The 15,936-nt window shown below is 34.4% G+C and overlaps 1 protein-coding gene across 1 annotated transcript; it reads left to right on the forward strand.

The window, feature by feature from the left end:
- The first annotated feature begins 13,220 nt into the window (after positions 1–13,220).
- LOC112039780 (polygalacturonate 4-alpha-galacturonosyltransferase) lies at positions 13,221–15,265 on the forward strand. The gene is made up of 2 exons (XM_065777937.1): positions 13,221–13,840; positions 14,575–15,265. The coding sequence occupies exons 1-2, from the start codon at positions 13,307–13,309 to the stop codon at positions 14,848–14,850; spliced, it is 810 nt and encodes a 269-aa protein (XP_065634009.1). The 5' UTR covers positions 13,221–13,306; the 3' UTR covers positions 14,851–15,265.
- The last annotated feature ends 671 nt before the right edge of the window (positions 15,266–15,936 follow it).

The following is a 15,936-nucleotide window of genomic DNA, read 5'->3' on the forward strand; positions in this document are numbered from 1 at the left end:
AGGCAAAAACTACAATTTTCTTTAGTCACTCAACTTTTGAAAAGCGGAGGATGATGATTAAAAACACTTTGGGGTAGAGGAAATAAGGAGTTATGAGATGTACTTGCACTTGCCATCTCTAGTGGGGAAGAACAAGAAAACAAGATTCAACTATATCAAGGAGCGAATATGGAGGAAATTACAAGGGTGAAAATAACAATTACTCTCTTAAGCAGGTAATCCTCATTAAAGTAAGGGTCCAAGCTATCCTTATGTATACCATGAATTGTTTCAAATTACCTATTGGTTTATGCAATGAATTGAAGGGGCTTATACGGAAGTTTTGGTGGGGACAAAGAGGAGACTGAAGGAAAATACATTGGGTTAGATGGAAAGAATTATGTAAACCAAAGAGTGGGGAATGGGCTTCAAAGATCTAGCATTATTCAACGATGCGCTCCTAGCAAAACAAGCTTGGAGGTTGCTCCAAAATAAAAATTCTATATTCTATAATGTGTTCAAACCAAATTTTTTTCCTCATTGCTCAATTATGGAGGCAACAAAATCACAAGTAGGGTCTTATGCATGGCGAAGCATTTTAAAAGGTAGAGAAGCGCTAAAGGAAGGAATGCGTTAGAGGGTAGGTGATGGTTCTTCAATCCGAATCTGGTCAGACTCGTGGCTGCCCTTAGAATTTTTGCCTTTCATTTCCTCTCCAGTAGCACTGGGTTAGGAGAATGCTAGAGTAGCTTTCCTTTTTGATACTTCCCATCAGGTATGGAATCTGGACACTCTTTAATTGCTATTTAGTCCAAGGGATGTGGACTTGATCCAATCCATTCCTTTAAGTAGCAAACTAGCAGAAGATGCTCTTGTGTGGCCTTTCACCATAATGGGTTCCTACACAGTATTGTTTGGATATAGGTTTCTTTATAAGTCAAGGAGCTTGGACAATAATGAATACCAACCGGAGGACAACACACTATGGAAGAAAGTATGGGGATTACAGGTTCAGCCAAAGGTCCGAAACTTTTTATGAAGGGCCATTAAGAACTCAATTCCAACCAAGCTCAATCTCAGGCGTCAAATGATTATTGTAGATGATCGTTGCGAACAATGTAACGGTGCAATCGAAGATGTGCTTCATGCGTTATGGTCATGCCCATGTTTATCTCAGGTCTGGTACTAGAATTGCACATGGAATTATAATGCGAGTCTACACTTTTCGAGCTTCAGAGATTTGGTAGAATACTTTATAGAGAAAGGGACTGTTTTGAATCTCTTTGCCACGACAGTATAGGCAATTTGGTATCGCAGAAACTCCATTAGAACAAGTGGTAAGCACCTCCCAATCTAGCATGTTTTTATGGAAGTGCAGAAGGCCAGAGCAACATTTGTTTGAACCATACCTCCGTGTCCACCTGATTAGACATCTCAGAGTTCTCCTCGACCTATATGGAAATCACCTCCATGGTCGAAACTCAAAGTGAATTTTGCTGGGGCAATGTTTAAAGAGTGTAAACTTGCTGGTGTGGGAGTCATTGTTCGAAATGGGAAGGGCAGTGTGGTAGCTTCCATGGAAGAGAGCTTTCAATTGCCTTTTTTAGTTAATGCCATGGAAGTGATAATAGCAAAGAAGGAACTTCAGTTTGCCAAAGATCTCGGACTATTGTTGATTATTCTTAAATGTGACTCAAAGATCACTATTGATGGTTTGAAGAGTAAAGAAATTTCACTAGCTGAGTATGGTCACCTGCTAGATGAAGCCAATGAGATAACAGCACAACTGGAAGTTGTTGAGTTCAATCTTATGCAAAGACAAGTCAATAAGTTAGCCCACAACATTGCTAGACATGCAAGACATGTTAGCGAGTTTTTGGTGTGGATGGAAGATGTTCCTCCACACATTTTTTTTTTTTTCTGTAATTCAAGTTTATTCGGCTTATCATCAATAAAATTACAGTGTTCTTTCTCAAAAAAAAAAAAATCCATAATTTTAATTGCCACCAAAGGTATTTAGTACCTTTTTTTTTTCATTTTAATTTTAAAGATAGACAATGGAGAAAGAAATGTGGAGTTCGAGAAAAAAAAAATTAAAACAACACAAATAATATCATTACTACTCCAAGTTTTTACTTTAAAATAGCATAACTTTACACTTTTGGTCATCGGATTGAGGTTATTACTTTTAAAAATAACTACTTATTTTTTGAGATATACAACTTTGAAAAAAAAAAGTAATTACACTTTACCTCCCTAAATTATAATATTTTTTATACTTACCTCCCTAAATTATATCCCCTTTTATACTTACCCCATACATTATAAGAATACACATTTACTTTCTTAAACTATTATTACCCATGGGATAACCCAAATGAGCATGCAAAGTGTTACACATGTAATAGTTTAGGGGGGAGGTGTTACATGGATTATAGCTTAGGAGTGTAAGTGTGCATTCTCGTATACTTATCCCCTAAATGTACATTTTTACCTTCCTAAACTATCCAACCTTTTATACTTACCTCTTAAATTATGAGAATATATGTTTTTTTGGGTGTAAAGTGTTACATATGTAATAATTTAGGGGGCAAGTATTACATGAGTAATAATTTAAAGGGAATAAGTATAAAAGGAAGTATAATTTAGAAGAGTAAAGCATAATTTACCCTAAAAAAATCATATGAAAAAGAATGAGAAAAATATAACAGGTGAAAACTTTTAAAATCCATAACTTTGGGTTTGGTTCTCTGTTGTTTTCTTTTCATTTTTTTTTTTTCACTTCACCTATAATAGAGTAAGTGTCTTGTATATAGAATCTTTTCAAGGATCATTTAATATTTATAAATAAAATGTTGGTTTAATTGACTATCAGTCATGCCCCAACTCATCATTGGCATAATATTGTTCTCTTAAGAAAACGTATTACTTAAAAGCACCACTTGTTACTTCTAACAACCACAAAAATTTCTTAAAACAAGTATTAGATCATTCACATTGGTGATGCTAAAATAGCTTAAATACTATTTAAGTACCCAAAATACTAAAAGACATGCTACATTAGTAGTGGTATATATATAAACTTTTACAAATTGTGAATAGTAAACTGCCATTTTTGCAAGTCTATTGTAGCTCGATCCAAAGGTATAAAAAAATTATACTTGTTGGGAGTAGGGGCATCCAAGCTTGCCTAACCTAGTAAAGGGGCTTAGAGATAGAGGGTTTTCTGGGAGAGGTATAGTTTTAAGGTTTATTTGGTGGTGGTGACTTTTTTCTCATTAAAAAAAAAAATGTATTCTCTCCCTTTTTCTCTTTCTTTTTAAATGAAATGGTAAAAAAAAAAAAAAAAGGAATATTTGATGTTAGATGTTTTTTAATAAAGGAATATTTAAATATAAAATAAAATAAAAGAAAGTATCAATATAGTTTTCTAAAAACATAATCGCAGATAGCACCACACTTCTATCACAAAATTCCATTTTTGCACCTCCACCGTGATTAACCACCACAGTTTAGGTGCGGTCGTTTAGTGGAAGCGGTTTTTTTACACCCCCTATACTTGGCCAAGCAAAATCGAAGCTAGTCAATCCAGATGACCGAGTAAATTAAAGTAGAAGCTTTTCTACTCAACCTAGGTCATCAGTCTTGATTCTTGAGTTGGCACTCTTTTTGGGCATGAGGGAGTGAGCAATTCTTGCTCTTTGAGCGAGCTAAAACTTTCTTCCTATTATAAGGAAATAAGGAATACATCATTTACTCTTTCGACTTTTGAGGACCATCAATTGGTTTGTTTATTTATTTATTTATTTTGCCTCCTATATTTATTGGGAAGAAAACCTTCTAAAACAACCCACAACCTTTTGAGTTGCATTTGTTAAATTGCCGGTCCTCCAATGAATCCTTTTAATTTCCCTGATTAATATTATTTTTTGGACAAGACCTCAAACCTACCATATAACGCACATTTCTTCAAATATCCAATGTGAATGTCATCACTCGGCTTTTTAATAATTTCTACTATACTCTTATATATAATATAGTCAAATTTTGTTCCACCAAAGAATCCCATCGATATACGAAAGCCGACTTTCGAAATCAGTCAGTTTCTGCTTCTTTTGCCCATACTTCACCTTGACTTATATGTATTCTTATTGTACTATATATTTATCTCCGCCACCTTTATAAAGAAGCTTGTAGTAGCAATCTTTTTAATAATTTCATACTGTTTTTGGTTTTTCTTCTTAAGGTAATGGTTTTCTAGCCTAAATTTTGAATTTTTTATAGGTACTAGCCAAGTGCGAAGACTTATCAATGTCATAATGTCTTTCTTTTACCTTCTCTTCATTGCGTAGCAAAGAGTCAAAGACAGCAACATACACTACTAAAAATTTCTTAGGAATAACAAAAATTCAAAGGCTCTGTCTAATGTGTATATAATACTTTTCATTCATTAATCTTTATCAAATCAGAAAAATTAGAATATCTCTAATCGTTATTTATTTTTTAGTGTTTATTTTATTTTAAGGAATGTAACTAGCATAGGGCTCATGTCATCTACTCAGATTAGCCAAACTACTTCAAAATTAGCCCAACTTAAGCGACCAAGCAGGATTTTGTTAGTGTATAATAGTGAGATAATCACATCATAATATGATGCACCGTCACCCATATAATAACTCTCACTAGGTAGATGGTGTTATTTCATTAGCGTATTAGTGGTAGCAATAATTAATTAATTAATTATTATTAAGTTATTGACATAAGAGCTGTGTCTTGATTAAATCCAATCAGTCAGTAAAAACACTTCTCTTACCAAAAGCCAAGAATGAGTCTATAAATATTAGAACTCCTCATTTGTGTCTCTACACTTTTCTCTCTATAGGTGATCACCACTCTAATGAGGCTGCCATCCACATTAGGGACCAACAGATTTTAGTCACAATCGTACTAATAGTCCATATAATCCCAATTCTATGCCATGATTGAAGTAACACACGGATTATAAAAAAAAATTTAAAAAAAAAAAAAAAATCTTTGCACTCATTCCAAAATAAGAGGGCAAAACAGTAAATTACGAATCAGTGACCTTGTGGACTTTCTAACTTACCTTCTCTTTTTTCTTTTTTTGGTAGGTATCCACTATACATACATGCTATACAATCAATTAATTTATCAATCTCTACAAGTAATATATATAACATATATACATTGTACAAAAATTCATGCAGGACAACTAAAAGTTTAAATTATTAGATAATTCTCATACTTTTCCACTATATTCTATATAATTGAAGCTGTCTCTAACATATTGCACTTGCTCTGGTAAGAAGAATTCTCAGGTGGTAAAAATATGCAGGGATAACATAATGACCAATACATTTTAAGCCTATACAAATGAAGCTTTGAAGGGCCATAGAAAATGAAATTATCCATTGATGTTGCAAATTGGACCTATAAATTTGACTTTTCAGAAAGAGTTCAGAAAATCCAGCATGTGGGTCATTCCAGTACTTTCAAATGTCAGATTTTCTTTTTTGTCCTTTCGGATAAAACAAGGTTACTTCATACATGGAATACAATCAATGCAGAGACCAACTTTATGATTTCTTGCTTAGTTTTTCAACAATGGCATTGGCCTCCCCCAGAGTTTGCGTAATATGAAATTATGAAATACCACACACAGTTTTATTTGGCTGGTTTCTGAAGTGTCAATGTCATTTTCTCTTTAGTATGAGAGTATGACTGGTTACCAATGGCCTTATATCATAGCTAGCTACCAGTCTAGGACATGAATAGTTATAGCTTACACAAATTATACAGACCTGCAAATTTGATTCGATATTTATGGTAGAAGTTAGAGGTCCTTTTCATTCAAATGATGTAATTGTATAGGTACAAAATTATATGCAATTGGCAATAGCTTAATTAAACTAATTGGAAGTTGGAAAGAAAGTATGGGAAGCTAAGAAATCCCATATTAAGAAACATAAAAAGAATATGTGCTGAAACTTAAGCAAATATCAATATCATTTGGGAAAATTTTACATTTATGAGCAGTAAGCAAATCGTACAAGAAATCAAAAAGGGGATGAACTATAAAATAAGCTCTTATTATCACCACTCGATGACTCAAATATTAGATGTTTATTAGTGGCCTATGGCCAAAATGGCTATATACCATTGTTAGAGAAAATATATATGAATCTACCACTGTTTGTGAAATATTTAGCAATGTACCACTTTTTTGAAACCCAATTTTGTGAAAATCGAGTTTTTTATGGTACTTGAGTACCATGATTTTTTTTAAAAAAAATTTTCATGTAACTCGAGTTCATGGATTTTCACAAAATCGAATTTCAAAAAAATGGTAGGTTGCTAAATATTTCGTAAATAGTGGTAAATTGTAAAATATTTATAAAAAAAAAAAAAAGTATTTGACTATTTTTACCGGTGGCCTATGCCCCTCTTTTTTAGCAAGAATAATAAGAAGTATGAAAAGAAATCACTATGCCACTAATAGTTGTCTATATACTACAAGTGGCTGTATAATTATTATAACATAATTTCATTTGTGCTTCGTAGATTTATTATATATATATTAAAAAAAATTATTGTTTCTTAGAGGCTAGTTTTACTTGGTTTGGAAGCCAAATTACTATCCCGATGGTCTTGATTTCAAGGGACCTGAAAATGAGCTTAAAAGTAAAATTAGCCTTTCAGTGAACTGCAAATATGCAATAATTAATGATGAATTGATGATGGGGGGCAAATCACGCTCAACTCATGAGGCAACGTAAAAGAAATAGGCCCTTTTTGTTCTTTTGTATTGGGGTTCTATCCCCACAATTACCTAGATATTTTTTTTTTCTTTCTAAATATTGTTATTTTTTGTTATATCAAATATTCCTTAACCATTCATAATTATCTTGAGGATCGCCTTCATCACGTGGAATGTGATCTGCAGCAGCAGCTGCTGCAAGTGAGGTTGCAAATTCAGATTGGATTCTGGTATTCTTAATTATCTTAGGGACGTTGTTTGTATAATCAAACTAATGGATTATTTATTAACTCATAAGCAATGTTATGAACACAGTTTTTTTTTTTCAATAAATAATTTGTTAAGATGAAAAGTTGTTTTTAGGTGTGATTACGGGTCGGTCTAGGTTGAGTTGTACCCAATCCGCAACCAACCTAACCAGACCGAGTGGAAAAGTTTTAGACCCATTGTTGATTGGTGAGGGAGTTGGATCGGACGAGTTGGATTATGCATCGGGTGGTAGTCGATTCTGTCATAACCAATAACAATAGAGCAACCACAAAAAAAATCTCCCCAAATTCGGTGAGATCTCACCAGATTTGGTGGATCTCTATTGAATCTTTGCCAAAAAACACTTAGATTTGTTGGATCTTGTGGTTTTCAAGATCGAGATAGGTGGCTCGAGTTTTGGAGAAGGAAACTCGCCAACCAACCTGTCAACATCAGTTTCTAAAGACAAGGATCCACTATAAACTGTCGGAATAATCGGTTCGGTCAGAGATAGGTAAGTTAGTTCTAGCAAGTGGCTGGATAACCTTAGTTGTAATTGAGATAATGTCAATTTTATTTGAGTCCATTATTACTATTGTTTTTATTTTACAACGGCCATAACAAGAAGTTACGTTAACAACTATGAAAAAAAAATTATAAAAAAATTGTATTTCTAAAGTTACCGTTAACTAATGCACTCTTAATTAACGGCCTTTTGGTCACCATGGTCTACTTTACATCTGAAATAGTCATGATGAAAAATCTTCAAATTTGATCTCAGAGCCAATCAGCCAATGTGAGATCAAGAGTTAGTTTTAGGTTGTAATTACGATAGGGACAGCCCTTAAGAGTCACATGCCAATCAGAGTTTTAACAGTTCAACTCTTTCTCTCATGTGACAAGGAATGGACCCACTTGGAGCCCCACAACATGTCGTGGTCTTTCTGCTCACGCTGCAATTGCACACTGTCAGCTTCATTTGCAATTTCAGCTTTTTTGGCTGTCATGTAAAGGAATTTGGGGAGGCAAAGTTTTTTTTTTTTTTTTTTTTTTAAGTGGCATTAGATCCATTAGAACAACTTTAGTACAATATGCTCTATTATGATTTGACTGATTGAGATGGTGTTCAGTCCTAAATCCTAATGTATTTTTTTGATGAACAAATCCTAATGTATTTGTCTTCTTGATGCTAACATTTGTTATGACTATTAGTGTGACACTTTTTTTTTAGACTAGGCAAGGCAAGGTAGGTTCTTGAGAGATAGAAATGGAAGAAAATGGGATGGAGTTGGAATAATTTTAGAGACATTTCCAATCACACTCAATATCACAATTTGATAAATTTTGCACTTATAAATGGTCGACATTTTTTGCCACTCATGAGACCCAAACTTTTTATTGACTCCTCACGACTACACAAATTAATAAATTATAAAATTGAATTTGAAAATAGTTGTGTTTGGTATCATTGATGGAGCAATGCCTCTATGAGGTAGGGCACCTATGATCTGGTTTTGTCCCACCATGTTAAGATAAAGACGAAAAGAGGAGAATCAAAAAAATATGTTAAAGAGTGAATAAATTTTAAATAAAAATCAAGTATTTTGAGAAATTCTATACTAATGCAGATAGTCTCCCAATTGCGTATGTCCCCCCTCTTTCATGTAAAAGAGATCTAAATTATCAAATACAAAGTCCAAGAAGTTCTGTAAATTTCCTCCTTTTTCACTAGTAAAGTGTCCAAGCAAGAGCATCAATTTTCAGAACTGTTCGGCCAAGTTTGAGTTTAGGCCAGTAGGAGTGTAGGACAATATGTGTGTAATTCTAATTCAAACCAATGATTGTGGCCTAGATTCAGCCCATAGACTAGCTCAGACCCAGTCGGGCATGCTCAAAGACTCAAAGGTCATTCCCTTTTTGACATTTTCCTATACAGGGGTATCACAAGGTAGGATAGCATTGCTAACAAATTAACTTAATTGGTATGATAAATGATAATGTACATACAAGAATACAACATAGCCTTTTTTTTTTCACCCATAAATAAACCCCTCCATACAAAAAGGTTACCACAAAGAGCTGCAACTAGAAAAAAAACTTTGAAAGAGAAAAATGGTAAAAAGCAAAATGAATGGTCCTTGTAGCGATAGCAATTAAGTTCCTTTAAGGTTTTGCTCCATATATATATATATATATATATTTTGAGAATCTATTTTGCTCCATATTTGTATGCAGCAATTATTGCATAATCAAAGTGTTTAAGGTGTGAATTCCTGTTAATTCAATTGGTAAAGTCTTTGATGGTTGAATAAGAGATCTGAACTTCAATTCTCGCTTACACCAAAAACCGATTGATATTTTGGTCTAATGATAAAAAGCTATCATCAAGAACGGATGTTTGAAACTCTCTTTAAAAAAAATAAAAAATCTAAAGTCCACATATTACTTTTTTATTTTACTGCCACATCAACCATTATGCAGAAAAAACGTTTCCCTTTTTTCTTTTAATAAAAGTTCCACATAATTTTCCTGAGTGAGGTCCATCAACTCTGTATCATCAAGAGTGGATGTTTGAGACTCTCTCTAAAAAAAAAATCTAAAGTCCACATATTACTTTTTTTTATTTTACTGCCACATTAACCATTTTGCAGGTAAAACGTTTCCCTTTTTCTTTTAATAAAAGTTCCATGTAATTTTCCTGAGTGAGGCCCATCAACTCTGAATAATTTACTGGCCATCTTTGGGGTCTAATCCAAGAAGGAACTAGCGTGTGATGACTGGTGAGATGGTGAACCCAATGGGGCTTACCTATTTAGGAATGCTTTGATAGCAGTGTCAAGCTTTTTTAATGTGAATTTCCCTTTTTTGCTATAACCTTCACTATCAGTGAGCTTTCAAGTCCTTTCACTATTTTCACTAAGCACGCTGTCCTTGTTTCCTTGTAATGAAGAGGGAACAAAGAATCCCAGTCAATTGGTACTATATGTCATGGGATTATCTTTATTTATTTTTTCCTTTTTTTGAGGGAAAGGTAAGGTCATGGGATTATCTCTTCTTTTGTCATTTTCAGAAATCAAAATTATATATGGGTTTTCCTAAATTATAATAAGGTGGTAGGACATATAATTTGGTAAGAATAATGTAATGTAATGTAACATCATGGAACTATTTTGCCAGGAAAGTAGGTCCAACAACTTAAAAAGAAGTTTGCTTTCATGGCACCACAAATAAGTGTGAGTGGAAATGGAATTCATCATATTTGTGGTTTCAGAAATATGCTGGATTGTTTTGTAAAACTGGTAAAGTTTGGAATTGAACATGCTGATGCTGTCCAAATCAAATTGCTGATATTAATGTATAGTTGAATTAATACGCTGGAAAATGTTAACTAATGACCCGAATATTGAATAACTCAAATCTCCCTCAAGGAATTGAAGATTGTTGGTCTTTTTTTTGTAGGTTGGCTAATGCATAATGTCCAGAAATTTTATATTTTTGTTAATTTCAATGGAATTTGGAATACATATTCTAGGAAAGAAAAAAAAAGAAGAAGATAACATAGCATCATTATGTTGACCAACTTAATAGGGCAGCATTGCTTTTGATTTAGACTAAAAGCGGCACAAAGAAACTATATCAAAGCTCCATATATATATATATATATATATTGAGGAGGAGGGACTTGAACTCAGGTTTGCTCCATAGGTTGATCGGGCAGTACCACTAACATAACTATTGAAAAAGATGTTAGGTATAGCTTTTGAATCAGATCAATCTGGGCCTGTTGGCTATTGCTGCGAACTTTCATAATCAGTTTTCTATGAGTGCTTTGGTGGTACCACCAGACCATTATGGTTCCATATGCATGCCATTGGTGACAGTGACACCATCAATGATTACAATCCCTGAAATGTACATTTACCTTAGGCTTGAAGTGGAAAGAAGAAGAGGCCTATTGATGTCCGCAATGGCTCCATTTCACTCAAATCTGTAGGATCAACACATAAAAGTTCATTTCATTGGAGTTGGTATTTGGGTTTCTGATTGTTGCAGATATTTGGTCTGAGTGCTTTGAAAGACAAGATGTGAGGGAGTTTGGGAATGAATTAGAGGTGGTGCCTATGGCGTTTTTATTTTTATATCATTTTTAACCTTTTTCAAGATTTTCCTTACAAATTTGCTCTCTCAAACCCAAATTGTTTTTCCTCCATTCCATTTGGGATGTCCCAAAATAAAGTCCTCTTTGAAAAGTCAATAAATAAATTTCCTAACATATGCTTCACTTTATTTAAAAATTCAATACCCCCTCTTTTCACTAAACTTTTAAATTGCGAAGGGTAGTTTTTTTTTTGATAAGTAAATTGCGGAGGGTAGTTTTTAAAACTTGTACCTTTTTATATAAAAGACAATGCATTTAATGTCCTTTAAAAAGTTGGATTTTTTAAACAGGTCTAACAAAATGGGTCAGAGGGAATATTTGAGTATTGAAATTGTTTTCTGCAAGGGTTGGGGATAATGGTGATAAGGAGGGATGAATCAATGAACTATAGCTCAATTGGTACTTCATTCTCCCATAATAATGGGATGGAGGGTGAAGTCGTGGGTTTAAGAGTCAAGACCCATTGGGTGTGTGTGAAAAATGGTGGTTAGGGAGGAAGGAGAGAAATTGATGGGGTGGTTGATTGTGGGTTAATAATGACATAATTATCAGGACTATAAATGTGATTGTAAAGGAAACGTCTGTCAAACTGCCAGAGTGCTCTATGTGCCTGTTTGGGATGCTGAAATGCAACATTCAACAGGCAATTAAAGTTGTTTGATAATAATTTTTTTTTCGGAAAAATGCTCACACACCCCTTGAACTTTAGAGTAGTGGCCAAAACACCCCCTCAACTTTTATATTGGCCAATTTACTCCTTAAACATTCCACAACTGCCAAATCAATACATCAGTTAATCTAACGTTAAAACGCTAACGGAAGTGGCACATGACACTCACGTGAACTCAAAAAAAAGAAACACAGTCCAATTTTATTTATTTGTTTTTTTGAGATAAAAAATAGAACAGTCCCAAAAATTTGACCATGATAGAAAGAAAAAAGATGAACAGACTGGTAGAGAGGGGAGAGAGAGAGAGAGAGAGAAAGAAAGAGGCAGTAGAACTAGAGCCACTACATCACGGCATGTCGGCGCCTAGTTCTTTATCCCGCCATCGTCGCCGTTTGTATCCTGAAGGTGCCTTGGTGGGTTTAGAACAAGCTGACTCGTTTTGTTGATCCGTGGCACTTTTTTATTTTTATGTTTTCTCATTGTCAAAATCTAAAAGGCAACTGTGTCTTTTGATAGGTTCCATTTTCCTTCATACTTTCCCAAAATTTCTCTCCCATACCAACAAGTATTTGTCCATCAAGCATCAACCCATTATTTTATTCATTACAATAGTTAATATGATGCCAAAAAATGAGATCGGTTCCCATTGTTATATAACTTGGTAATCTATTCCCTAATATCAAATAACTAAAGTAGCAAAAGCCAAAAGAGAATCAAGAGAAAAGATTAAAAAGAGATGTTTTTGATGGGTCGCTAAGATGAGTTGGGTTTTTGTGATCGATCCGAACATCAATCAAAAAATTTTCAAAAGGGAATCAAAACAAGCTTTTTTTTTATCACATGGTTCTATCGCCTCTCTCTCTACTCTCTGCCAGTTAGACCCAGGTCTGTCTGTCTTTCTTCTTTCTTCTTTCTATTGTGTTTCGGATTCTTAGGACTTCGTGGCTTTTTAATTTCACGTGAGTCTCACGTGCCTCTTCTGTTAATGTTTTAACGTTAGACTAACCGATGTATTGATTTAGCAGTTGTAGAATGTTTAAGGAGTAAATTGGCCAATATAAAATTTCAAGGGGTGTCTTGACCACTACTTTAAAGTTTAGGGGGTGTGTGAGCATTTTCCCCCTTTTTTTTTATATTGAAATTCTTTTAAGCGGGACCTCTCTTTTGACAGAACCCACTTCATATGGACGTGTAATGGGAATATTATCTTATAGAGAGGCTCCATGAAGCCACTGTCGCAACATGTGTGACCCACACATCTTTGGGTCTCTCATGCTGTGAGAGGAGGATCTTATGGAGCTGCTGCTCGAGATACCTCCTCCACATAATGGGGAACTTATGCTACTAAATTAATGTTCAATAAAAGTTGCTTGCTTTCTTGTGTTTGACTAAAACATGCTTCTTGGCTGCGCTGCAGGACTCTTCAAAACATGTTTTCCATCTTGTCACTGATAAACTCAATTTTGGAGCCATGAATATGTGGTTTCTGTTGAATCCTCCTGGAAAAGCGACAATCCATGTTGAAAATGTTGATGAATTTAAGTGGCTTAATTCATCTTATTGCCCTGTTCTTCGTCAACTTGAGTCTGCTGCAATGAAAGAGTATTATTTCAAGGCTGGCCATCCAACCACTCTTTCATCTGGTTCTGCTAATCTAAAGTACAGGAACCCGAAGTATCTATCAATGCTTAACCATCTGAGGTTCTATCTACCACAGGTTTATCCAAAGTTAGATAAGATCCTGTTTCTTGACGATGACATTGTTGTCCAGAAAGACTTGACTGGACTGTGGTCTGTGAATCTCCAAGGCAAGGTTAATGGGGCGGTGGAGACCTGTGGTGAGAGCTTTCACCGTTTTGACAAGTACCTTAACTTTACAAATCCTCATATTTCAAGAAACTTTGATCCAAATGCATGCGGGTGGGCGTATGGGATGAACATTTTTGATCTTGAGGAGTGGAAAAAGAGGGATATTACTGGCATATATCACAAGTGGCAGAACATGGTGAGTCTTTTAACCCCTGCATTTTTTTGCATGTGTTTTGTTTCCTTGTTCCGTGTACAAACAAGTTTTATGCATGACTTATAACTTGACATAAATCTCAGCAGGTTTATTTTCATCACTGGTAACTTTACTCTCTTAGGCTTACTCATATAAATTCCATGTAGTAAGGCTGCAACCATTTTGGCACTTAATGATATTCATACTTGCTTATTAAAAAGCACTTTACACCTGCTAAGTTTAGGGTTGCTTTTTGATATGTTCCCCGAATTTTAAATCTTGCAATTTTCACCCTCAACTATTATAACAATATTAATGTGCTTCTTTCGTAATGGTCAGTCACAATTCTTCCGTTAACATGCGTAAAAATGACCCCCCCCCCCCCCTTCCCTTTTTTTTCTTCACAAAAATATCATTTCTTGGTGGTTTAACAAGAAAATTCTAATGGATGTTGACAGAAATTGCAAGTTTTTATAGTTAATGGACCAATTTAGAAGTCATCCCAAGCTTAAGGGGTGTAAATATAATTCTTTTAAAAAGAACCTCATTCCCTTGGCCTATTTCATGAAAACTGTTTTTAATTTTTTTTTCCTCTGTAAAACTCTGCTTATAATAATTGGTTTAAAACCACCTCCCCTTCCCCCACTATTTACTTATATATATATATATATATATATAAATCTACATTATCATAATTATTTAATCATTGACCTTTCTGTTTTCTGTGGCGGATTTAGAATGAAGATAGGGTACTTTGGAAGCTTGGGACATTACCTCCGGGATTAATTACATTTTATGGGCTGACACATCCTCTTGAGAAGTCATGGCATGTGCTTGGTTTGGGTTACAATCCAAGTGTTGATCGTACAGAGATTGATAATGCTGCAGTGATACACTATAACGGCAACATGAAACCCTGGCTGGAGTTGGCAATGACAAGATATCGTTCTTACTGGACTAAGTACATAAAGTATGATCATCCCTACCTTCACAGGTGCAAATTAAGTGAATGAACTCATTATTGAGGGCTTTGTCATATGGTGAGATATTCTCTCTCTCTTGCTGGTTGGGTCGTTATTTCTAACTAAGAGGTCACTTTAGTAAGTTTAGGCGGAGAGGGATAAGATTTGTTTTTCTTTGGGGTATTTTCCCTATTTTGTTATCTTTTCCACATTGTTTATTCTTCTCTGTAATTCTTTCAATTTGTTCCCATCATCCCTCACCCATTGGAACAAGGTAACAAATTCTATGCCTTGTTTACCTGTAAAAACTCTTTACTGTATCTCATTTTGGAGCTACGTGCGATATGGACAGAAATAGGAATTCAGTACCATTTGCTAATGCTTGAGCTGCGACTTGCTCACTTCGAAGAATTCAACGTGTATTGGTTCTGATATCCGCTCTTTATGAACTAACCAAGTTGAACAACTCTCTTTGGCTGTGTTTTAAATTATTGAATTACTATAAATTATGAATGGACTTTTACCAAATGAATTATTAGGTATAGAATGTCAATGTATGGTAGAAAAGGTGTTTGCTTCAGGCTACATATACTGATTTACTAAGCAAATAAGCTTTGTTGAATAGCTGCAGTTGTGTTAAAAATGACCAATGATCAAGATAGTATCTAGCGTAAGTTTACAACTAAACTTGAGTTGACAAACTTACCTAAGGGTCTGTCAACTTATATACGGCTATTTGTTGTCTCAATTTTAAGGAATTTAAAATATAATATTTTTTTTTAGGTACAGTTATATACCATTTATTTTTTTAAAATAAAAATAAGTCATAGAAAATAAGCTTATCAAAATACATTTGCTACAGTACCAAAGGTTGTATTATATTGGCTAAAATAAAGGCTTGGGGGGTTAAGTTGTACTAATTCAAAATCATTTTGTGGGACTCGGTCGTTAGCAACTCTAGTCTCAATTTGCAGGAAAGATAGACTCCAATTTACTTTCTGTTAAATTACTTTTGAAGTTTGATAGACTGGACTCGGGTTTGGATGATTTGATTTGATTAAGGATGCATAAAGGGGTGATAGTGAAACTTGATGTGTGAAGAAACAAATCATGCAATGGATTGCCACATCTAGATGA

This window comes from Quercus suber, unplaced genomic scaffold (assembly GCF_002906115.3).
Source record: "Quercus suber isolate HL8 unplaced genomic scaffold, Cork oak 2.0 scaffold_169, whole genome shotgun sequence".
NCBI classification, from domain to species: Eukaryota; Viridiplantae; Streptophyta; class Magnoliopsida; order Fagales; family Fagaceae; genus Quercus; species Quercus suber.